Genomic DNA, 25,423 nt, shown 5'->3' on the forward strand with positions numbered 1-25,423 from the left:
ACCCTGGGGAGCCAAGCAGTGCCATAGTTTACTCTACACTTTCGCTTATCGCTGTGCTGATTGTAAAGGGAAATGCTTCCCACATCTCTGTAACACATACATAAGATCAGCACCCAGACATTACCACTAACATAGTATCTTTACTATCAATCACAGCTAATAGTTCATTCTACTTTTTATCTGCCCCATACAAGCAAAAAAGATTCTGACTTATGCACTCACCTTCTAAACCTCGTAATGCCAGTATAACTTTTTTAACTGCCTAAAAAACCTGAAAAGACATTTGGAAGCAATAATAGCATCCTGTATGATTTTTTTAAAAAAAGCAGTAGAAGGTAGCCGTGCATTTGCAGAGTGTCCCTTCTGTTTACCATCCCGTGCTCTTTAGCTCACACAGCAGCAAGCATTCCCAGCCATGTTTCATGTTGGAAACTTGCTTGGCCATTCTACAGTGGTTTTTCAACTATATGTGGGGGTTTTGTATGACTCGGAAGCTGGGGATGTTTGGAGAGCAGAAATAGCTAGAAACAAAACAAAACAAACAAAATGAAACCAAGCAGCAACTTGCACTTCTCTGTTGCATTGCAAGCTACAGTAACTTGGGAAATTTGTTTTATTTTTCTCCCTTGAAGTTCCGGAACACAGGTAAGTTTATCGCTGACAGCTGTTAAGTGCAGCTGTGCTAAAAAAAAACAACAAAAAGACACCATGATCCCATTCATTGGAAGCTGGTCTTCCATTGGGGGATCAACCTTCCCGTTCGTAAATAGTATGATTTTTTTGTTCTGTATTTAGATGTACTCTCCACTTGCTCTTGCCTTTGCTTTGCAGACTTGCTTTTAGAGGTCACGTTTTCTTTTCATTACGATTTCTAATCACTAGGAACACAAGAAAGAGGCTTAACTCTTGATAGGCAGTTAAAACTCTTTTTTTTTTGGCACAGGTTAATTTGACATGCACAATATCTTGATGACACCATTCATTTACTCGAAGAAATATTATCTTAGTATTTGCTCTGAACTGGGTTTTAGGGATGACAAAGGAGACTGAAGCAGGTACAGCCTCCACACTGGGAGTTTATAGATCAACTGGAGAAGAACTTAATGAACTAAGCAATCACAGTAAACTTTAAGTCCATGTAAAGATAACTGTGGGGTGTTTGGGGAGAACAAACCAAGGCACATTAGCCAGTCTGGGCTGGCTGGGGAAGACTTCCAGGTGAAAGGGAAGTTTAAAAGACAGAAAGAGAAGAAGAGGGGAAAGAGAACAACCACCCAGAACCCACCTAGAATCCAGAAGGTCGAGAATCCAGAAAGAACTTAACTGACAGGGATCCACTATAAAGCCAAACACATTTTTTAAATCTAGAAAAATAATATTTTTTCCTAATAGTTTAATCCTCTTTTCTACCTGGCCTGTTTACAGAAAGAAATATGATAAACCAGAGGACTTAAAGGTGAGGAATTTCTATAATTAGCAATAATGTCTTGTACAATTCAGAATAGCTAGACTACTTCTAATATTCCAAGCATAAAGAAAATATAAATATTTAATGTGATGGATATCCAAATTATCCTGACTTCATCTTTACACCTCATATGGATATATCAGGTTTAAAAAATGAAAATGATTTCTAGAAAAATAAAAATAAAGGTTAGAGATTGGGCATTTTCACCCATATTACACTCAGGACCACGAAGAGCACTTGTTGGCTTAACTATATAGACACACATTAATACTGTGTACTGTGTGGTAGGTAGCATAGTTTTCCGGAGGATACTGAGTGCCTGTTATCTAGCAGAATGTCTAGAGAAAACTTGCAGCCTTTCAGTAAGGAGGTTACATGGTGGGTTTTTATTTTAGTTGTAGAAATAGGTTGTAAGGAGTCATTGATGTTTTCAGAAAGTTACACAAGAAACTGGCTATAGTGTTATATTTGGAATCAGTGACATGGCAGGAGTTACAGATAAACCAGACTTGTTATTGAAGCATTCTGGAACTCCAAGGAATAATGTTGCTGGAAATGGTCCAAAGCAGAACTGCATTTACCAAGTTCTGCACTGTGCTGGTTAGTGCAATAGAGGTAGGTCTAAGGGTGACTCGGAGCATACCAGCATTTTTTAATCCCTTATCTCCTTACTTCCAGGAGCTTTAAAACCCTGGGAAATCTCACAAATTCGCTTGTTATCTTTGCATTCAAATTCCGCAGGCCAGTTACCTCGTTTCATGGTATTTGAATGGTTTTGATTTTAAAACATACAAAATGAAAATGCACATTACATTGAGTAAAGATGGTCTTGCATGCCTTAGGATTTTGAATTTAAAATGTATTCTAAAATGGATCAGAAACTCACAATTTGAGGCTGGGAAATAGAAAGTGAGGAGTAAGACCAGAAAGGATGTAAATCTCTAGAGACCTATCCAAACCTGTGTTTTTAATCTTTGTTACCAAGTCAGATAAATGAAAGTACAAAAGGCTTTAGAGTATGCATAAAATTTATGTTTTTAAACACAGATGTGACATATATAATCTATTTTATGTTTTGACGACTAAGCAGAATCAACAACTAAGTAGATTTAGGGCTGGAAGATAGTTCTCTATTAAATGAGTTGGCTGGTCCCTTAATTACAATAAAGGTCAAAGGCCAGGTTGCACCCATAGACAAGTACCAAGATGCATTTTAAGCACAAGGACAGAGAAAGCTGTTTCTTCTTTAAGACAGAAACTGCATGTCTAGTCCTGAGTGCCTTACTGACAGCTGAGCCAAATACATTTACTTCTGGGATGTATCTAATCTTAAACATGTTTTTAGGTGGCAGAGCCCAGAGAAACCCCTTTATTGAACTTAGCCTCTTTGTCATTCTTGACTATTTCAATTCATTGATTATTAAAAATCAAACCTCTCAAGCTAAATAAGAAACTCTCAAAATGTAAGAAAGCTGACTTGGTACAAGAGACTTAATAAAGTATTTTCTTTATGTTGAGAATATTTAGTGAGACTGCTCTTTCTGTAACAATCTATATCGCCACTGAGCAGAGCCCATAGCGGTTAAAGTCAAATCACACACCTATACTTACTTTATAGGACAATTATCCAGTACATCAAGCCTCTGGTCAGTAGGACCTCATCAACCTGCATGGTGACATTTTTTTATTGCATTGCCATTTCACGCTATTAAGGCCATATTGCTTTGGAAATTACCACTCCCCATCTTAGCTTCTCTTTTGCTTTACTAGATGATATTTCCTAACTAATAAAAATGAGGGAAAAAATTATTTCCTTCTAATGTTGTCAACCCAATGCCAAATAATTAGAAAGTGATCATTTTCTTTTCTCCACATTTAAAGGTGCTTTTTAAAAGATGCATTTGTTTTTATCAATAGTTTTCTATTATGATAATAAATGTTATGCTTCTCATTATGGAAGAATTTGAAAATATATGAAACTATAAAGAAGAAAATAAAGATCATATGTAATCCCTCTCCTCAGAGAGAACACCATTAATGCAATAAACAAGATTCTTCAAACAATGTTTTGTCTGAAGAATGTGTGAGCTGTCAGTGTACCATAGAATGTTCAAGTTTAAAACCTAAAATGTCTTCTATTTCCAAGGCCTCAGAAGCTGGGCATGTTTCTGTTACTCACTCAATGTTATAGCAGAGGCAGGCCCAGAAGCCCCTCTCCTACCTGGACCAGGGTGCTCTCAACAGCGATGCACACACCCCAAGTGCTTTCAGGTCTAAGTCAAATCTTGACTCACAAGGGATTTCCCTCATGCACCTCCAGGATCCCGAGTAAACAGTCTTCCTTTCAGATGTGGGGGCTCATACGTTCTCTCTCCTAGTTGGTATTTTAATATTGTCCCCTTAATAGATGTGTTGTTTTTAATGCAATGACTTTTTATTTAAGCATTTTTTCACATTCTATTCATTATAGAATATTTGATATGAGGAGTAAGGCTTAAATATTTTCACATTTGACAACAAAAAATTATACCAGCATTATTTGAGTTTGTTGATTCGACAAGGAATTAACACCATCTGTCTAGGGCTATAGTATTCTGGTACGTCTACCCATGCCTAAGTCATTATTCACTCTGACGGAGCATCAAACTGAAGTCCATTTCTGGTCACAGACAATTATAAGAAGAAAGCCTTTAGCGGTATTTGAAAGTAAACTGTAGCTAGCATTCCTTGCTGGCCCCAATCCAGCTAAGGGAAGCCAAATTCCTTGCTCGAATATTGATGACATGGTAAGATCACTTAGTTTTCTCAGCCAGTTTGACGCATTCTCTTAGTCATGAGGACAATGGTCCACCTAGGAGCCAAAAAAAAAACCAGGAAGGCTGGGTGCAGTGGCTCACACCTGTAATCCCAGCACGTTGGGAAGCCAAGGCAGCCAGATCACCTGAGTTTGGAAGCTCAAGACCAGCCTGATCAACATGGAGAAACCCCATCTCTACTAAAAATACAAAATTAGATGTGCATGGTGGCACATGCCTGTAATCCCAGCTTCTTGGGGGGCTGAGGCAGGAGAATCACTTGAACCCAAGAGGCGGAGGTTGCAGTGAGCCGAGATCACTCTATTGCACTCCAGCCTGGGCAGCAAGAGCAAAACTCCTTCTCAAACAAAAAAAAAAAAAAGAAAGAAAGAAAATAGGAAAAATCTTAAGGTTCAGATTCAGATCCATTTCTCTATTTTGACTCTTTTCTCACTTCACTAGACCCAGATGGAATACTCTAATTTTCAGAGAATATTATTCTAGAAATATTAGGCATTGGGGTTTATACAACATGAATATCACACATGGGAGAAAATCAGAAGTTCTAATAATTCAAATAGGAATCACAAGGCAAATATTTTTCTATGGCAAAAGAAAAAAAATATGCAAGTAGAAGCTGCTAATCCCTAAAGCCTCTGAGTGAAGAAATCTGTGAGAAAGAAATTAATAGCTTTCTAAGTGTGGCTTGAAAATTGAATTAATAAAATGTACCCCTTTTAAGCCACTATAATTATAAAGGTTTTATTTTTCAAAATTTTGGCCCATAAATTAAAAAATAAACAAAAGTCAGAGGCAAAACACATAAATTTCCATGGCAGAATCTTACAAGATGTTATGCCTTAGGTCCTTGGCATTAGTGAGGAAGCGGCAGCAGGTGTGATCCTCCTCCATTTCTTCTATTACATTTCTTAATAATTTTAACCCTGCCCCTTTCTTCAGTTTCCAGGATCTGGAGGATAAAGTTCCTACTGAATTTGGACCTTTTCCTGCCCTACTTCTGCAAACACACACTCTTACTAACTCTGACCCAGAATTTTTTAAGTGTCATTGATTATTCTAATGTCATTTTCAGAACCTGCAGCACATCAGAAGATTGCCCTTATAGAATGAGTTGTGTCACACACAGAGAGATAAGGTTTTCTTTTTCAAATAGCTGCCTCTGCTATAACATTGAGTGAGTAACAGAAACATGCCCAGCTTCTGAGACCTTGGGAAATAACAGATATTTTAGGTTTTAAACTTGAACATTCTATAGTACAGTGGCAGCACAAACATTCTTCAGACAAAATACTTGTTTATATTGCATTAATAGTGTTCTCTCTGAGGGGACGGATTATATATGATCTTTTATTTTTTCTTTATAGTTTCATATATTTTCAAACTCTTCCATTTCAAAAATAAGACATTTGTGTTCAAGTAAATACTCTGGAATTAGAACAACTATGCAAACAGCAAAAGTTCCCCAAACTCTACGTTACCTACATGTGAACACAAATGAGAAAAGTTATCAAAAGTCAAGATTCAAAGCACTGGAAGTCAATTCTTTTCCTTATGGATGTGTTGTCCCTCACTTCGTGTCCCAGATAGAACTCAAAGAAAGCAAAAATGCCAAGATTTTTCATACATAAAGATATGAAAATTTCCTAAGATAACGAGGGAGTTCCCAAACTATAAATTCTAGAGTTTCCAATGAAGCATCTTTCATCTTTGCAACACTCACTTTAATTTTTTCAGGGAAGTGGATGGGAGGAAGGGGAGAGAGAGAGACAACGAAAGATAAAAAAATCATGCCACTTAGAGATAAGAGTAAGAGATAATAATAAAAGGTAAGAGGAAGAATAAATCTTCTGGGCTTTAAACAAAAAAGAAACGGGTTTTCACTGGTTAAAGTCTACAGTTTTATTCATCATAAAGGTATTTTAAAATGAAGCTCGTCCCTCCAGAAAATGTTCTCCCTACCAGGATTTGGGAAAGAATGCAAGGACCTCCTAGCCCCGTGTGGCTCTTCAAATAACTGTGAATTCCCAACAATAATCTTGCCTTTGGGTTCAGGCATTGTAATTTGAAAAAGAAAACAGAAGCTCCCCTCTCTAGACTCTGAGCTGGGATAATACTTGAGGTATTAATTGATTAATTGAGTCTCTCATTCATTTATTTATTGATGCATTCAAGTATTTGTTTAACAAATCAACTGGATCCTTCTTCTGTGCTAGAGAAATACCAAGCTGAGGATACAGTAGTGAACAAGGCAGACATATCGTCTATGCCAATAAGAGAGGCTGAATCAAAGTTTTTAATGTGCAGGCTAATGTGGCTGGATGTAATGAATCTGAAAGTCAAAAATCAAGGACAGATTAGCTTAAATAAATGTCTTAAGACACTTCCCTTTCCTAATATTAGATTATTTCCCCATTGCCTTCTTCTACCACCTCATCAGGAGCTAAAATCCAAGCATATGATGATAGAGCTCTTAGAGAAAGCCTAGAATATTATCTACACTAGAATTGCCCAATGTTGGGTTTTGCATTGCTTCAGTCGATTTAGCTTTCTCTATTATACCCTGTACCTTCACTGCCATGCTTACTTGTTAAGTGTATTTGCTGAAGCAAGATTAATAAGTAGTTACAAGTTTTCCTGAAGGGCATAAAAATCATACATTTCAGGTTATATTTGAAGCATAGTGCCCTGGAAATCTCTGCAAAAATAATATCCTTGACAATGCAGTTTGATTCACAAGATTGCATTATCACTAGAAAAGTAACAATAATTTTCAGGTGTTAAATGTCAAAAAAAATCTGTCTGTAACAAGAGAAAAGTCCCCTCTTGAAGAGTAATATTTCATGCCTGGTCTTACACTGAAAAAGAAAAAAAAAGTGTTTACTTCTTTCTCCCACTATTGCCACCTCGTGGACAAAGATGATTCATTTGGACAGCATGTAGGAGCAAGTCTTAGTATTGCCACAAGATGGCAACATATGACCAAGTTTGCAAAAAGGCTCAGCATGTTCTGTTCCTAAAGAAGGTGATGAGCAGGAAGTAGTCCAAAATAATCAGTCTATTCTATTTTCCTCAAGACAAATGGAATTCCACGTGTTAAAATCTTTAGGGCTTCACAAAGAGGTTGATTTATTACGGGCACAGGGAGGAGTACCTAAAATTTAACTGGCGACTTGTTTTGCTTTTTAAAGATATTTCAAGCAAGTGTATATTTTATATCTGAATTTTTCTGATATTAGCTTCACAGAGTTGAATATTTGGGAGTTTTTATATGCTTTTGTAATCAACTTTCTCTACTTAATTCATAGGGAGCATCGGTTCCCTAAGGGACCCATTGGAACATATAGATTCTTACGCACACCTATGTCAGTGGCAGGGTAATGCGGGCACATTGCTAGACTTTTCCTGATCAAAATGTGCCCTAATCAGTCCACTTTCCTATCACTTTTTTTGGGCTAAAATCTCACAGTGTTTGTTCATCACATTGCTGCAATCATATATGTATATAAATTATTTGGACTTGTAATCCCATGACTTACGTGTTAAGCTGTATTTTTCACTCTCCGCAAAATTGCACTAATAATCCTTTCTAGAAGGGATTTTACCAAAAAACTGACAATAACTTTTATTTATTGAGCATTTATTATATGTCTGGCACCATTAAGTTTAGTATGTTTATTAATTGATCTAATTCATAGCACAAATTTATAAGGTGCATGTAAGTGAACTCATTTTAGAGATGACGGAACTAACGCAAAGAGAAAGTAAGAGAAAGCTTTTGGCAGAATCGCTGAGCTTCCTACCTATCCGGATTTCTGAACAATTGTTTGAAATTATTCCCACGAAGCCTGTGTACCAGAAACTCAGTGTTCTTTAACCGAAGATGGCCCCATTGAGGCCTCGATGAGTAAAGAGCTTCACTCTGTGGCCTCAAGGGGTTCTTACAAATTCTCACCGTTAAGAGGCTTGATGCAAGAAAGAAGGAAAGTTGCACTTTGCATGAGAGTCGCACTTTTCCAGCCAGTAATGAATCATTTAAATATTCCAGTGATACCTCTTGAGTCATACAAGCATTGCTTTCATAAAAGCTGCCAAAGGGGTGTTGTGGAATAATGGACTAGACTCTGTCTGGAGAATTGGAAGCCCTAAGTTTCAGTCCCAGCTTTGCCTCTCACTTTGCAAAGTACCTCTCTGGGTTTCAGTTTCCTCATGCTATCATGAGCACATTCTCCACACTGCCTTTCAGTATTTTTTAATGCAATATGTTGATTCCAAAGAAAAGGTGTCAAAGCTGGCCTTATGAAAGGAGACAAGTGGCAGTATGTTTAATACACAACTTAAAACATCAGTGGCCAGATGATGAGACAGATAAAGTCGTCAACAGCTAGAGACCATTGTTTCACATATTAATAGAACCTGGCTTCACTTCCAGGGTGAGTGCTGGCTTCTGCTAGGAGAGGAGAATTCTTAATCCATCTTTCTGTATGAACTTGCAGCATGCTGCAATTGTTAAACGGAAATAACTGCAAATGATGGGCCTCAAGGACAAAAATACAGGTGCTGTATTCCACAGGACAGACTGTGCTCTTCTATCTGACCAGCCACTGAGTTGGTCCTGAGCCTCAGAGTGGTATCCTATAGAAATTTCCTATATTTGCTTCTAAAGACATAAGAGCATTGTGGTTTACTTGATAAAGATACTTAAAAGAGAAACCAAATATTTAACCTACATGAGCTCTTCTGACCCTGAGACTTATTTACAAATTAAACAAATATTTATTAAATACCCACCACCTGCCAAGCTCTAATCTAAGCACTAGGGATACAGTACTTGAGAAGGAATACACTGTTGCTGCCCTCACAGAGCATATATTCTAATGGAGAAGACAAACTATAAACAAGCAAAAATTATACTCATGACAACCTCAGGTTAGAGGTAAGTGCTATTTAGATTAGTAAAGTAGGGTAAAGGAATAGAGAAAATAACAAAAGTTGCTATTTTTAACAAGATGATGAGAGGAGTCCTTTCTGAGTTGGTGACATTTCGGCAGAAATCTGAATGAAGTGACTCAGCGATCAGTAGAAAGATCTAGGGGAAGAATATTACAAGCAAATGTGAAGGTCTTAAGTTGGAATAGACTTGATCTATTGGAAGAAGAGCAGGACAACCAGCTGGCTTGAGAGGAATAAACCACAACAAAAGGGTGGGAGGAGACTGTGGATCAGATACATTCTATTATTCCACTAAATTGCAGTCAAGAGTACCTTTACATTCCATGCTCAGAGCTCTTGAACTTGTCTACATGCATACCATGTAGCATCGGATATCTGTAGCTGCAAATCATTTTTGCTACCTCCAACCGCACATTTGTTCGAACAAAACAATCTCTTTCCATTTGCTTTCTTTCTCTGTCTACCAATATTATTTCCTATTAAACTGTTCTTTCTTCCTTTTCTCTTATTCTCCTTTCAGTGGAGAGTATCAGACCTACCTTTGTGTTTCTTCTTAACTGATAAAGATTTTTTATTTGTTTTTGTTTTGCTTAATGTTTCTTATTTTAGAAATTGGTACCACCGTGCACTTCAAGCAAAAAGGTATGGTTTTTATTTTTGGTTACCTTCCATATGTCAAAATTAAGATTTCACAGCAATATATTGTTGTCTTGTATAATTGAATTTCAGTGGAATGATTTGTGCTAACAATTTCCATAACACATCTGGCTTTATTTTTTTCCAAATTGTGAACTTCTCATTTACAAAAAGTTTCTGATCCAACCATGACCCTCATATTGCTCTTGACAGTAATTTATTGTTAAATCCCTGGAACAGAGCAAGTTATGCTTTGCCCTGCTCTCTGTTCCTACTTTCCCTTTCTTATATATTCATGGTTCATTCTGACAGAGATGAAATTTTGAAAATGCTCACTGCCCAGTGACAGGGCTCTCAGAAGAGATGCAGAGTCTACTTTACATTCACTTGTTGGCTTTGTAAAACAGACCCTAAACTGCAAGTAGCTACTAATTCTGAGGTGCCCTCTTTATAAGTCCAATAAACATAGTTTCTAACAGTGTCTATCCCAGATCAGAGCCACAGAGGCACCTATGTGGCCAAACCCCACCCTCTTTACTTCCTCATGGTTACCTACCTGATTTTAATTGGCTCATATGAAGGCATCTTCCTCTCTGAGTCTCAAAGTGGTGAGACAACCACAATCACTCTGAATTGTGAAAACCTATTCTTATGGGACTTACGTACCAGCAGTGATCAAGAGCTAATGAGATTATGGACACTTGGTTGCTTACTCCCAAGAAAGGGCCAGCACCATTTATGGCCAGCACTAGCAGGTCCTCACTGAAGGCAGCAGGGAAGAGGCAGCCATGAATATATATACCCGGGAACAGGATCATCTGAGGCCTTCAAGAAGGCATAAAACATTGTCCTTTTCAGCCCTTCTTCTCTTCCCAATGCCATGATTACCAATTATGTTTTAATTTTAAGTGTCTCATATCATATGTGATACATTATGGCTTTGATATGTGGATGAAGAAATAGGGCATAGCATTTTTGTTTCATTTCAAAGACAATATAAATTGCCAGTGTCACCAGAAGTGCTATGTATTGGACTAAAATTTCAAAAATTTGTATGCCAAAACACTTGATGCTGTGTTGATGAAAAAGATGCAATGATTCTGACTTTACTGTGAGAGTATGTCAGCCTTACCAAAACCTCACTTTATTAGGAATCAAAAAAATGCATAAAGAGCTAAAGAAAATGTAGGATGAGCTCAGATTCTATTGAGTCTAAGACCCATTACTCAAAGAATACATCGATATAGTAGTTCCCCCTTATCCGCAGGGGATATGGCCCCAGGACCCCAATGGATGCCCGAAACTGCAGATAGTACAGAACCCTATCTATATGCACTATGTTTTTTTCTATACATACCTTTGATGAAGTTGAATTTATAAATCAGGCCCAGTAAGAGATTAACTACAATAATAATAAAACAACTCTAACAATATACTCTAATAAAAGTTATGTGAATGTCATCTCTCTCTTTCTCTCTCTCTCTGAATATCTTATTTTACTGTATGTACCTCAGGTAAGTGAAACAGCAGAACACAAAGCCACTGGTAAGGGAGGACTACGGCATTCACCCTCCTCTCCTTTGCTCCAGCCTTGGCTTTCATCCCCAGTTAATTCACCCAGAGGAAGCGGTACTGGCAGAAAATCGACAGCAGATGGCACCAAAGTCAATTTTATCGGGCTTCCCTTTAAACATGTCTTCCCAGGATACCAACATGCCTTAGTCGACTGGACTAGATGATATGGGAGGCAGATACTTAAGGGACTCTGTAGATTTGTGTTCTCCTTTGTTAAACAAGTGTTTTACAAATTGTTTAGCATTTTGTTATATTTTCAGTCACTCAGCCTTTAATAATTCTAAAATAATTCAAACTTTAACTCCTCTGGTTTTTTTTCGTATGGCTGAACTATGAATCGGAATGAAATTATGATTTACACTTCTTAGTGGCTGAAAGGAATATTCAAGAATCACTGAGAGCATAATTAATAGCCACTTTGAATAAATTTACTCCTAAATCCAAGAAATGGGTCCTCAGGAGGAGCAACAGAAAACTGTTGACCAGATTTGAATTACAAAGTGTCTCTAAGCAAACCTCTCTAAAACAGGTGTTGAAAAATCACGTGGTCTTTTCCTTGCGATTTTACTGAAATATAAATCAACTAGCTCCAGATCCTGAATCAAATTTGTAGTCTAGAGACTTGCCAAAAAATTATCATATCCCTCAATTTCAGAATGTTTTATCAATCTTGCCCTTAATCACAAGTTCCCTTTCATTGTTATAAGAAAGTGCAATCCGGCATTCACCTAGACAAAGAATCTCACTTATTCCACCTTGGGGTTAGGAACCTTGACCTGGTGTGTTGACTTATAATTTGCAGTCCTGCTGCAGCTGAATTTTGCTCCTTAGAGTCAACATTAAAAGCCTTGACCCAATACACAAACCAATGCCTTTGATTCAGGTTAGTATTTCATCTCTTTCTGTAATCCAAAATTCTGCACTTGGATTAATAATAATACAATTTACTGAATGCTTACCATATACACACTTATCAGTGGATGTGCACATATATAACACACATATCAAATGTGGTTAGATACTAAAATATGATTTTTGTTTGTTATATAAAAAAACACATAGCAAATTTTTGAATTGTGGTTCTATTTGCCCATCTATTCTTAAGGCTAATTTATGTTTGCAGACTCTTGCTTTCATTTTATCTGTCAGTATATGAAAGCACTTGCTGAGCCTGGCCATCTGGTGTGGGAAATAAGATTTATCATTTGCATTTCCACAAATAAGCAGAAATTTCATAACTCTGAAGTAAAACATAATTAATGATTTTGCTGATTATTCTTCCCTGAAATAGCCACTAACTGTAGTAGTTTCCTATGCAGTCACATATATCTATAATTGCAGACACACTTGTGATGATTTCCCAACTACCACCCATTTACCCTTGTATTTTTAAGCCTATTTATTTACCCACAAAACCAATTATGAAAAGTGTAAGTCATATAAGTACACTAAAGAGCTATAAGAGAGCACTTAATAATAATTGATAGAGATGAAGATATCTTTGATACACAAAATACATTTCAAATATATTTATACAGCACTTAATGACTGGGATACATTCTGAGAAATGCATTATTATGTGACTTCATTCTTGTGAACATCATAGAATATACTTACACAAACCTTGATGTTATAGCTTACTACATACCTAGTGTATATTGTATAGCCTATTCCTAGGCTGAAAACCCATAAGCATGTGACTATACAGAATACTATGGGCAGTGGTAAGTATTTGTGTATATAAGCATATCTAGACATAGCAAAGGTACAGTAAAAATGCAGTGCTGTAACTTTATAGGACCACGCTTGTATACATGGTTCATCTTTGACTGAAATGTCATATAGCATATGACTGTATATAATAATATTGTGAAAGATAATATTAAAGATTATTAACATCGTTATACTAAGATTCCCCATTATAACATAGAATAGCATGTGACAATAATAGTTAATTCTGAATTATGTGTAAAAGACCAGTAATATGTGTATATATCATATGTGTACATATAAGTATATAACATATATATCTTTGTATGTATGCATATGTATACATGTATTATCAAGAATGTTATATGTGAATATGTTTATCTAGGTTCATATATTCTGTAATGTATTTTTCAATGATAGAATTTTGACTTTCTTGAATACTTACTACTGTCAAATAAAATGATAAGACTAGTCTTAACCTTCCCAAGGTATCACTCAGCTCCAGGAGGTATGCAAGATAATCTAGCCTATCCTTGCACTAAAAATGAGATTAAGGAAATCAGTAGAATTGGACTCTAGCTGAAAACCTTTTGTTTTACACTATCCCTGCTGCAGACAAATATTTTTTGCCTAACCCTCTAAGGCTTTAATTTTTGTGTAGTTTTTCTCTGTTTTGAAAACCTCATTGATACCCAAATACAACCAAATATGCCAAGGAGCTCTTGCCATCTAGTGTACATAGAATGACTATAAGGTTAGAAAAATAATATTCCTACCAGCCCAGAAGCCCTGGGAGAAGTTTCCACTAAGAGAACTTGAAGGTCCCAACAGTCCAGAAAGGTTGGGAGTAGGAGACATGGAAGTGGATTAGGAAAGGCCTTGAGCTGACTTCAGACACTTGAATTTAAGTGCCTGGTCAACAATTACTAATTGGGTGCTTTCATGCAAGATAGAGAATCTCGTTGAACCTTAATTTCTCATGCAATGCATGAACCTGAAGGTAGCTAATATGTCTTTTGTCAATATGATCCTATCACAATTCAGAAAATTAGATAATTAATTCATTGAACCTTTATTCTGTGTTTCTATAGATTTACACAATACAGCTCATTTTACACTGTAACTATGCTGATAAAAGTTTGTGTATGTTCATATTTTTATATTAGGTGAATGTTTTTAATATTCTCAAGAAGATACTCTAGCCAAAACTCTCCTATCAAAAATCTTTTTTGCAATGATAATTGTTGTCTCCCTGTTTTTGTTTGTGCTGGCCATTTTAATCAAACCCAAGCTTAATTTACTGACCCAAATTTAATATACTGAATGTTGACAGGAGACTTACAGGCACCCCTTTCCTGTGTAGTAGTGACAGGCAAAGACTCTAGAGCCAGATGCCTGGGTAAAAACCCAGCTGCTCTGCTTACAAGTCTTGTAAATTTGTACAGTGCATCCAACCTCCCTGTGCCTCGATCAGTTCACTGTAAAACAGGTTTCATCATACTGTCTGCCTCCTGGCATAGCTGTGTGCTTATATTTATAAGGAAGTTATGACAAAATTGTGTAGTAAGTGCTGTATAATTGTTTGTGGTTCTGTTTTATTGTTGTTGTTGCTTTTCTTATTTACATAAAGCGTAGATTAGGAGATCACGGAATTTTGCATTTTTTCCTGTTGTCCTATCTCCAATTGGGTATGTTTGTAAACAGTTTTGGAAAAATTCACATACCAGGGGATGCTTCCATTATATCTGCAAACCATCATAGTTTCACACACACACACACACACAATCGAGCTGCATATCCACCCTCAAAATTTTGAAGTGACTGACAATTACAGTCACACCAGTTTCTCTTTTGAACATCACTGTTTAAGTATGTAGTCTTAAATCCAAAAGTCCCTGTAGTGAAAAATACTATTTTTTCACTTTAATGGGCTATGAGCAGAACTATAAAAAAGGAGAAAATGGAACAAGCAAAAAGCACAGGTGATCAGCTTTTCTGCCAGACCTATGATTCCCTCCTCCGTAATCCTTTCTATGAACACTCAAGCCCCTTCTCCAGCGGCTTTCTATCCATCCTGTTTCCCTTCTCACACCCACACCCACATCTCCCAAATTGCGTCCACTTGGGAAACCTAAGGTGGCAGCAGGAAACACGGAGTGCCATTCCAGGTTAATCTGGGTGACTTCAAATCTCAGTTCTGTTCGTGGTCTGGACCTGCCTCTGAACCTCTCTAGGTGTGTCTGTTTGTTTTTGTTTATGTTTATGTTTTTGATTTTTAAAGTGACAAATGAAGAGTTTGGAGGAGTTGATCCTCTGCTGCCTCTTAAGATTTTTAGATGTATTGACTTATTTTCTTCCTTGCTAAGGTACCATCTAGCCATAAACGTTACTTTAAAAGAGTTCTCCTCCCCATTAGCAAATAAGTAATTACTACCTCTCGCTGGGGACACAAGGAGTCCTGGATGGTTCCATGCTTTATTGGTGGAGATGCTGTGATGAATTGGCCGGAAGACCCATGTCTGGCTGCTGAAGGACCCTCACCAATGCTTGGAACCTTAATGAGTGCTGGCACCAGAGGGCTACTTAGGGCAGGGCCAACAGGAGGAGGCTGGGTAAACAGGAGCCTCCTGCACCATCAGACACGTTGGTGATAGCCAATTTAAGGACTTATGTGGCAAGAGCATTTTGTATTTAGAAGTATTTCAACCAATGATAACCCTTAGGATACTTGTGGCCCAGGGAGGAGAAGGATTTAGAAAGGTTTTGAGCCTTTCCTGGCTGCACATAAGTGCACTAACTTTGAGACGCTGGTATCCGCCCGCGTCTTACCTCTGATACCATTAGCAGTCAGCTGTAACACAGAGTGGGCCCATGTAACTCATTCTCTTTTCTCTCTCTCCTGTTTTGCTCTGCAGGACCTGGGTCGGTGAGAGGAATAAATGGATCCATCAGTCTGGCCGTACCACTGTGGCTGCTGGCAGCATCTCTGCTCTGCCTTCTCAGCAAATGTTAATAGAATAAAAATTTAAAAATAATTTAAAAAACACACAAAAATGCGTCACACAGAATACAGAGAGAGAGAGAGAGAGATGGGGGGAGACCGTTTATTTCACAACTTTGTGTGTTTATACATGAAGGGGGAAATAAGAAAATGAAGAAGGAAATACAACATTTAAAACAATTTTACAGTCCATCATTGAAAATTTAAGTATCATTCAGGATGGAGAAGTTTCTACCAGGATATGTTTATATCTACTAAGGAAATGGATGCTGTGTAAAGACAACGTCATACTAAAGACATCCGGATGCTGTAAAAATAAGACAAGAACCAGATGGATATTAAGCCCCCAACACACACTTTATCCTTCCTTCCTTCATCCTTTTTCATCTGTGGGGAAAAAAATAAGGTCTTGCCTTTGGTGTTTCTATTTCCATAACCTTTTAATTGTGTTTTTCATTTGAGCTGACTTGTAGCCACTTCCGACTATCAATGGAATCTTACGTTGATCCTTTCTCTGGCTTTCCTTCCTCCACTATCTCTCCAACTTTAGACATCATCCCCTCTCCCTCCAGTGTGTTCTCTCTCCCCCACGCCCATCCTACATGTCCCCTTTTTACCCACCTTTCCTCCCCCACCTCTCCTCACCCTCACCCCCTCCCCAGAGCACTAGTCATGCCGCAAATGCTAGGAAGTGCCATTTTAATTTTCTCCACTGTGCGCGTGTGCTCAAGTCTTTCGCTCTCACGTGGGTGTACATGTGTGTGAGCGTGTGTGTGTCTCTCTCTAAAGCATGCCAAGGGAATGGTCCATGTGTACATAGACTCACTGTGCTGTAGATACTGTCCTGCATTGTAATTGTGAGATGCGGCTATAACAAGTTGCTGGGGGAGATGGTGGGGAAGGAGGCAAGGAGCAGAGTCCTCCCCCCATCCATGGCTGTCACATGGCATCAGTGTGTATTCAGACCAAGCTGTGCCCCTTCCAAGGGCAGGACCCCATATTCCTCCTAGTCCCATCATCAGAACCGAGTGGGGAGTCACTCAGAATATCACTGTAAATGAAAGTGCCTACTATCGATGGGGTAAGCAAACAGTATAAGGAATTATGACATGAACGAGGTGAACTAGGAGAGAAAATTTCAGATTTTACTCTCATTTCATGAGTCTGAGGGATTCATATATTTCCTGGCGTTTAACAGGGTGGGCCCTGCTCTGCTGCAAAAATGAGCAGCATGTGTTGAGTAAATCCCCAGAAACAGGAAGGTCTCCAAGTCTCAACTCCCAGTAAAAGAATGATGAACCACTTGGAGATCCTAAGATTAAACCTCCTCTCTAATCTTCAGATAACACTGCATTTGTCCCATGAATTCCCCTGAGCAGAGATTGTTTTCTATTTCAGATAAAATACAGTAAAAGTGAGCAAGGCAGAAAAAGTCAACAGATGCCCAGGCTCCTACCATATTCTGGAGATACTGTCAGAGCTCTAATACAGAGCATTGGCCATAATGAAAAGCAGTTCACTCCTCGTGCTCCTCTGCAGCTGTTTTTCCCGGTGCTCTAGGTTAATATTTTATTTGGTTGCCCACATAAGCCCCGTTCTGCTTCACTGATGGTGTTTGCAGCACCACTCCTCGTGGTAGTCCACTGTCATCCTATGCCAGGCTGCTAAGAATCGCATTATATTCACCTTCCCTGCTCTATTTAAATGTACATCTATAAGAGTCACCTTGACATTAACACTGAAATGTTATCTAGGTCCTTAGCCAAAATTGCTGGGCAACTTGTAATAAATATAGGCAGAAATTTTATGAGTACCACAAAGCTCGGTGTTACCACATCACCAGGATTTCTTAGGAAATGTCTTGCAGAGAAAGCTGGCTCTCTGCATGTAGATATCTTTGTTAGAAAACCAACCATTGCTCTCACTTACACAATAGGAGGCACTGAAAGTGGTTCAGTTCATGAAAGGACAGAGGATTATTTAGAGATTATATTTGAATGTAATCTTGCAGAGCCAAATATGGTATGTCATTAAGTTGGAACCTTGTAAATAGCTGTTACACTATATAAAATGAGAAACTTTGGAACTGGAATAAAATGAAGGAAGGAAGGAAGGAAGGAAGGAAGGAAGGAAGGAAGGAAGGAAGGAAGGAAGGAAGGAAGGAAGGAAGGAAGGGAGGGAAGGAAGGAAAAGAGGGAGGGAGAGGAGGGAGGGAACGAGAAAGATCTGAGTAGCATTGTTAATTTCTTCTAAGGAATTATATTGTTTGTTTTAGAAGCTTATCACAGCCTTCTTTCATGATTTTGCAGTTTAGACTTGAAACAGAAGGAAAAATTCAGCTTGGGGATGGTTAAGAGTGTTTATAGCAGATTCTGACACTGGGGAGAAAACAGATTCTCGTCCAAGAAGGTAGCTAGTAAAATAAAGGGAAGGTGAGCCATATTCCTATGCAGCATCAATTTATTGACAATCAGGGATTTCTCTTAAAAGTTTGGTCTTCTTAGTTCAAGAATAAAAGGTTATCATCTTTAATAATAAGCATTCCCCATAAATTGAAGAGGCAGTCACAGACTTAAGTGTGTGACTTTAGAAAAGTACACGCTAATTTAAAGATATACAGGAAGAGAAAAGTAGAAGGAGTTACACTGGATGTTGTTAAAAGTTGGATGTTAGTATTAGTTTCAGGAACAGATCCTCATGGCATGTCACAGGCTTTAATTATATGCCTGGCTTTCTTGTCTCCACTTTATCATAAGGATAATATCTTGGTTTAATGGGAGGAACTTCTCCATTGAAATAAATGTCTTTGCCATGTCAGCACTATGTGTTCCCTCAGTTTTAATATAACTGACCACATATTAAACATAATTAAATATATATTTAAATGTGATGTTTGCCTATATCTCTAGCAGGATCTGGGAATTTTAAAAATTTGCTTCTGGCTCCTGTTTCAGAGAAAACATTGGCCTCAGAAATCTCATAGGATAGAAACTGTTCTCTAAGCAGTGTGAACAATGAAGGAAAATGTAGTTAAGAGAAAGTTCAGGGAAAGGTAGAGCCAGAGGACTGACACCAAGAATTCATTGAGTCTCAACATAAGACTTCTCAGCATTTAGTTAATCATATTGGACTAAATTCCTTCAAGAATCTTGTCCCTTGGTAATCAAATCTTGAAACCCTGCACTGAGAAACACCAACTGGTTGGAAATAATATACTGAGAGGAGTGAAATGCATCAATTAACCTGAGTGGCTAATATATTTAATATCCTTTGTGGACAAAATAAATCTTCACCATTCATAAAACAAAATCTTTAGAGCCAACTTTAACAAAAATAGAAATGACCTGACCCAGGGCGCTTCCTGAAGAATGAGAACTATCCAGGGATTTAGAACTGCAGAATTGAAATTATGCTCTGTGCAACTGTTGAGCAAAAGGTTTTGCCTTACTGGAGAAAAAGTCTTGCTTATTTTGAGACATAAAATCCCCCTGTCCTAAAAGAATTAAAGCTTATAGAAGAGCAGATGTGTTTTCTGTCAGGAAGGACTGCCCCATTGACCTTTGCCTTCTCTTCCAAGTCAGACAGACTTTTCGCTTGCCATGGGCATTTTTTTTTTAACTACACAGTCAGACAACCGGGGCTATTCATAGAGACCTTGTAAAAGTACTCGTGATTTTCACGTTCTTGGAGGACTGAAACAAAAATCTGTTTCTCCTCCAAAAATGGACTTACCTCCTTTGCACACAAAAGCTAAACTCCTCAGCATGAACTTGTTTGAGTTATTACTTTACCAAGTTGTGAGCTTCTTGCATCCTCCAGAGTCTCAGATTCCATCCCTGAGTTGGTTGTGGTTTCACTGTTTCTATTGGCTAGTCTCCCTGGACTTTTCATTTCATTCTTTGCAGGGCTTGAATTATTTGTGGAAAACAATAATATATATGTGTGTGTATTTTTGCTTTATCTTATCTTTATAGATGCTATATTTACAATAATGTATGTATTATAAGACAAATTAAGAATGATGTTTTGAACTTAAAAGGAAGAAAAGTACTGAATTTGGTTGTTTAGAAAAAAGATCTATGCTCAAATAGAAAAACATAGAGCCCCACTTTTTCCATTTTGTAATTATTTACTTAAAAGAAATTTGCTTATAGACCACATTTAATGGAATTAACCACGTCCTCATTTTTCTTTTCATCCTCATAAACCTTGAGCCTGCATTTAGTCTTGGTTACCAATAGCTATCATTTTTTAAGAGAAATGTAAGTACCATGCTATATCTGACCTGCATAAACTATTAATATTTTAAAGACAAATGTTAAACATACCACAAAAATGGTGAGATAAGACCCTGATTTAAGAAACAAAAATACAATTTAGAAAAATCCTCCTTCTTGCTTAAATGTTTAGACTATTTCTTCTCCAAAGACTGCATTTGCCTCAGTGATGTAAATTTTCCATCATGGTTGGCATAATATCTGTAAACATCTTACTAAATGCAAAATGGAGTTTACATTTATGTGCATACTAGCAGAAAAGAAGTAAACTATTCTCATTTGCATGTAGCTATGCTGTTCAAATGTAGCCAACCGAAATTTAGTAAAGAATTTGTTTTCACCCAGCAATGTACATCACTTTTCTCTTGGCAAGGAAGCCGCTGTTAACGTTGGGTTTAGGTTTCACATTTACACCAGCGAAAATGTTTACGAATATTATGGAAAACTTATTTTAAAATCTTGATTTCTTTTCAGCACATTTACATACTGCGTGCTGATTAATAAATTAGGCACCAATCATGTGTAAATCAATGTAAATCACTAGTTTATGTACATAATATAAACTATGTAAACTTCATTTTTCATGCAGTGCACCCAACTACTGCTAAACCTATGATTCTTAAAGAAAAAAAATCAAATAAAAATAAATAAAAACCAAAACATTTCACAGTTCAGAATAGGAAGAATTGTGATTAAAGCTCCAAACAGGAGGTTAGCTCAGGCAAAGGAAGCAGACCCACATGAACAGCTAAAGGTTTATATTCTGTTCAAGTCACCTTTCTGGTCTTTCAAGATCTAAGTGGAGATTGTCCCAACTATTGCTGTAGTTGCCTCACCTGACCCCAAAGCTAAGGAAGTAAAAGGAAAGAGAGAGAGGGAAGGGTTTTCAGGGCTATGTGTCTGCAGTATCCACTCCCGGGTATCTTCTTCTTCCTTCTTTCTCACCATCTAAGATGTCTTATTTAAATAGCTTCCAAGGAAGTGACCTAAACCTTGATGAGCAAAATATTACTCAGTTTTGATTTTTTATTCAACAAAAGCAGTGAGAAAGCGTCTTTGTCATCTAGAGTCTAAGAAATTGTGCAACATAAAAAGTATTATGTCTTCGAGAAGTATCTTGCTGAGTCACTCTAAGAAATAACTACCTTTACTTTATCTGGTAGCCTAATGTTTCCACACAGTTATCCTGAATATTGCAAGTGAGGGACTGAATCATTTTAATTGGGAGTTATCTCTCTCAGGCATGTTCTCTTGGAGTCTTTTTGAAGTATCTGACATGTGTAACAGAATGACATATACAATATGAATAACTGGTACATTTAAAAAATCATCAAGGAGATGATTTTAGGAAACAAGCAAACTTTCTCCAAAGATTCATACAAATTTTAGGTCAAATTAACTTCAGACTTCAAATGCACTAATGTACCTAAGAGAATAAACAGAAAAAAAAAATAAAACAGAGAAGAAGGAGTTTCAAGGGCTCATGTGTCTGTACAACAGACTCCCAACTGTCTTCTTGGCACTGTTTCCTCATCATCTAAGATAAATGACAACTTTAAAGTGAGGTAGAAGGTGGATTGAATTGGGATTCAGGAGAATTGGGTTCTAACCCCAGGTTTGGCCACAAAAAAGCTGTGAGACATTGGCAAACCATTTTACCTTCCTGAGTCTCGGTTTTCTCATCCTGAAAGTGAAGGATTCAGGTGACATCTCTAAAATCTCTTTCAACTCTAACCTTTATTCTGAATAAGAATTTAATATTCACTTAGTGCTGTGCTCAGCACTGGTTTGTAAACAGCAGCTGTTTGTTATCTCTAGTTTGGTCTCTGTATTCTCATCACTTCTTAGAACTATCATTCTACCACTGTCATTTCTAAAGCCAAAACTGTTAGAATACAGGGACTCTGGACTGGTTCTGCAAATCTCTTCTGATCAAAACATTTCATCAGTGTAGAGAAGGGACACATTCAGATTATACTAAGGACATTGACATAGCTGGGTTTGTTTCCTTGTTTATAATATTACAGAACCTAAATGTGGAACTATATTCTAATAACCTTTCATAGGAAGGAAAATAGCCAGACAGGGTATTATGCATGTAACAAATGAGGACATTGTGCATAAGAAAGGAAACATTAGTTTTCTCTCATCCTGGGCCAAGTACCTCGTTACAGTAAATGTGTGTCCTTGGAAACTCTTTGCTTGTGCTGATGGCGGTAAGCATGTGGTCCCAGGCAGGTTCAAAGGCCAATCTGTGAGAAATGGGCAAGACAATACATTTTGTTTTGGAAGGAATTTATCATGGGATAAGTTTTCCAAAGCCTGAATTATAGACTATGAAATAAAACAAATAAATGGAGAGAAAACAAGTATCGTTCTCAAAAAGTACAAGTCAATTCTATTTGAAAAAGACAAGCTGAAAATAAAACAAAAATAAACACAGTTTAGGAGATTACAGAGTTGAAGACAGTATGAGTTGTTGTGAAAGCCAACATCAAATGTGAAAGTTAGGTTCTCTGAGAAGAGGGTGAGCAGAAAGGATGATTTCTCAAGCAATTAATAAGGAATTACTTGCTTGTGCCATGTTCTAGATGCATTGAGCACAGAGCCTCTTGTCCCAAGCCGTCCTAGAGGCTCAGGTTAGCATCTTTCCAAATTATCCTTTGACTTTATTGCCTGAAAGAGCAGAAGGCATTGGAGTCTCCAGACACTGAAGAGTAGGGTCCAGTCATAACTTCCCAGCAAGCATATCACTTTGTGTAGGTAAGGATATATGACATGCTTAGAGTACCCATGAAGCTCTCTCTAAGTGGGAGAATGGCCTGTCCATGGGACAACTCCCCATTTTCAGTTATTTCATAGGTGCCTCTTTTTGGGCAGTGCTCCTGGATCTACTGCTAAGCCACGTTCTTCTCTGCACAAGCCCTCCCTATGTAAAGCCAGGCACAGTACAAATCTGCTTCTTGCAAGTGAAGAAAACCCATGGAAGTCCTAGCTTCATGGCATGCTGCAGCAATCCCGAGCTACCGGGAGCCTCTTTTGAACCCACTTCCCTAAGACGTTGCTCTTCACCAGAGAATGGAAATTGTTCATCCTGGTGTACTGTGGCCAAGTTCTGCTCCCTAAGTATTTACTTGGAGGGGGGAAGTAAAGGGAAGAAATTCAGGAAGAGAGAAGCAAAGGAGAACAACTTCCAACTTCATCTCCCAAACCTCCACCCCTTCCTTATCACTGCTCTACTGAAGGGTGTATAAATCCTGCTCTTGGTTAGAATTCTCCTTATTAACAGTGTTATATACATATAAATATATATATATATATAAATATATTCCTTTTATTCAGCCCTGTAGACATGAACTGATTTTCCCTTGAAGATACAAACACATGGCCATTTTTTGTTTGGGTTTTTTGTTGTTCAAGGTTTTTATTTTTGTTTATTGGGTGGATTTTTTTCCCTGGGTACTAGCTCTGTGAAGGAAATAAAAAGCGAAGTGTGTGTAAAAAAAAAAATTAAAATTAAAAAAAGCTTTTTTTCTTTTCTTTTTAAATGTATTTAAATTCTGTTTCTCTCTTCTGTTACTTTACACGTATGAATGCTCTGCTCTTCTGTGATCTTAAAACAAAATGAAATAAACGTGAAAAGGAGATGTGTCTTCATTGACCTGAGTCAGTGATCTTGTGGTTGACTGCACTGCTTCTTGGAGGTTTTCGTGAATAAGATAGAAAATGAAGCCAATGATAATGAATATCATGTAAGCGAAGGGCAGAAAGAATACTGAAGAATCACTTGAAGCCATTCTAACAATGCTGCTTCTGTCACAGAAGGGAATGTGGTATTTACCATAATTTTCTTCACCTAAGCAAAGAGATTCTGTGAACGCGTTTTTTTTTCTTTTTCTCCCTGAAGGGACCAAAAGAAATAAGTATAAATTATCACTGAAACGCTGTAAGTAAAGCATTGAGCTATTTATGATTGTTAGACTTGAGTGTGACCTTGGGTTATGATACCAAAAACATTAGAAAATATACCGTTTCTTTGAAGTCTTCATAGTAGTGGTTTTTTTTAAGGGTTAGTTTTAATGAGATGCTACCTCATAGCAGTAGAAGGACCTAAGGTAACTTCTTCTACAGCCTCCTGTTATTTCTACTTACAACAATGCAGTTTGTTTTCAATTACTGCTTCATGAAATGTTTCCAGAATCTCTATAGAACTCCTATTGCATTACACAGGGCACACAGAAAGAAAATAAGAAATAAGCAATCTATGGTCCAAAGAGGTGAGTTTGGCTAATCACACAGCTGAAGTAACTGGGAGCATCTGAAGTTCTACTCTTAGGAGTCAAATTGGTTTGAAACACCTCCATGAGAATTAATCCCAAATTGGGGTGGCTAGGGGATGAATGGGGGAATGAGCACTCATGATCAGCTTTAATAATGGGAAAAGGATCTCAAACAACCAAAATTCCTGGACTTCTCTGGCTCAAAGAAGCAGATTAAGGGCTCAGTCTCTCCACATTTTGAATTTTATATATTTAAAAAAAAAACTCTGAAAATGCTCTTCTGCAATGAAGAGCAAACCCAAGGTTAAGGACACAGGTCAAGAGCAAACTCTTTTTCAACATTAAGGTTAAAGGTCAAGAGCAAACTCTTTTTCAAACTCATGGTTAAAGACACAGTCCTCAAACAAGACTATTCTCACTTCAAACAGCAGCTGCAGGGTTGGGATTCTCAAACCACTCTCATCTCGGATCAGCTGACTACAAATCCAGTGTTCTGACTACCCTTTAGGTTCAATAATTTTCTAGAATGACTCACAGAACTCAGAGAATTTTACTTAGGATTTCAATCTCACTACAGCAAAGAATACAAATCAGAACCAGTCAAAGGGAAAGACATAGGGTAAGGCTGAGGGAGTCTCATACAAGTATGGAGGAGTTTCATTGTCCTCTTCCTGTGGACTGAAGAAGTACTAACTTTCTAGCACATTGAT

General features: G+C 37.6%; 1 protein-coding gene across 4 annotated transcripts in view; it reads left to right on the forward strand.

The window, feature by feature from the left end:
* The window catches only part of LSAMP (limbic system associated membrane protein), a 633,432-nt gene extending 611,542 nt beyond the window's left edge, over positions 1-21,890 (forward strand). The window contains exons 8-10 of one of the 4 annotated variants that reach the window (XM_054246075.2): positions 1,426-1,456; positions 9,844-9,876; positions 16,071-16,209. In XM_054246075.2, the coding sequence (XP_054102050.1) occupies positions 1,426-1,454 (29 nt within the window). In that variant the 3' untranslated portion in view covers positions 1,455-1,456; positions 9,844-9,876; positions 16,071-16,209. Of the gene's footprint in view, positions 1-1,425; positions 1,457-9,843; positions 9,877-16,070 lie in introns of all 4 variants that reach the window. The other 3 variants (XM_003734914.5, XM_002758786.6, XM_008982408.5) reach the window with 3 other exon arrangements.
* Positions 21,891-25,423: the final 3,533 nt, after the last annotated feature.

Source organism: Callithrix jacchus, chromosome 15 (assembly GCF_049354715.1).
Source record: "Callithrix jacchus isolate 240 chromosome 15, calJac240_pri, whole genome shotgun sequence".
Taxonomy (NCBI): Eukaryota; Metazoa; Chordata; class Mammalia; order Primates; family Cebidae; genus Callithrix; species Callithrix jacchus.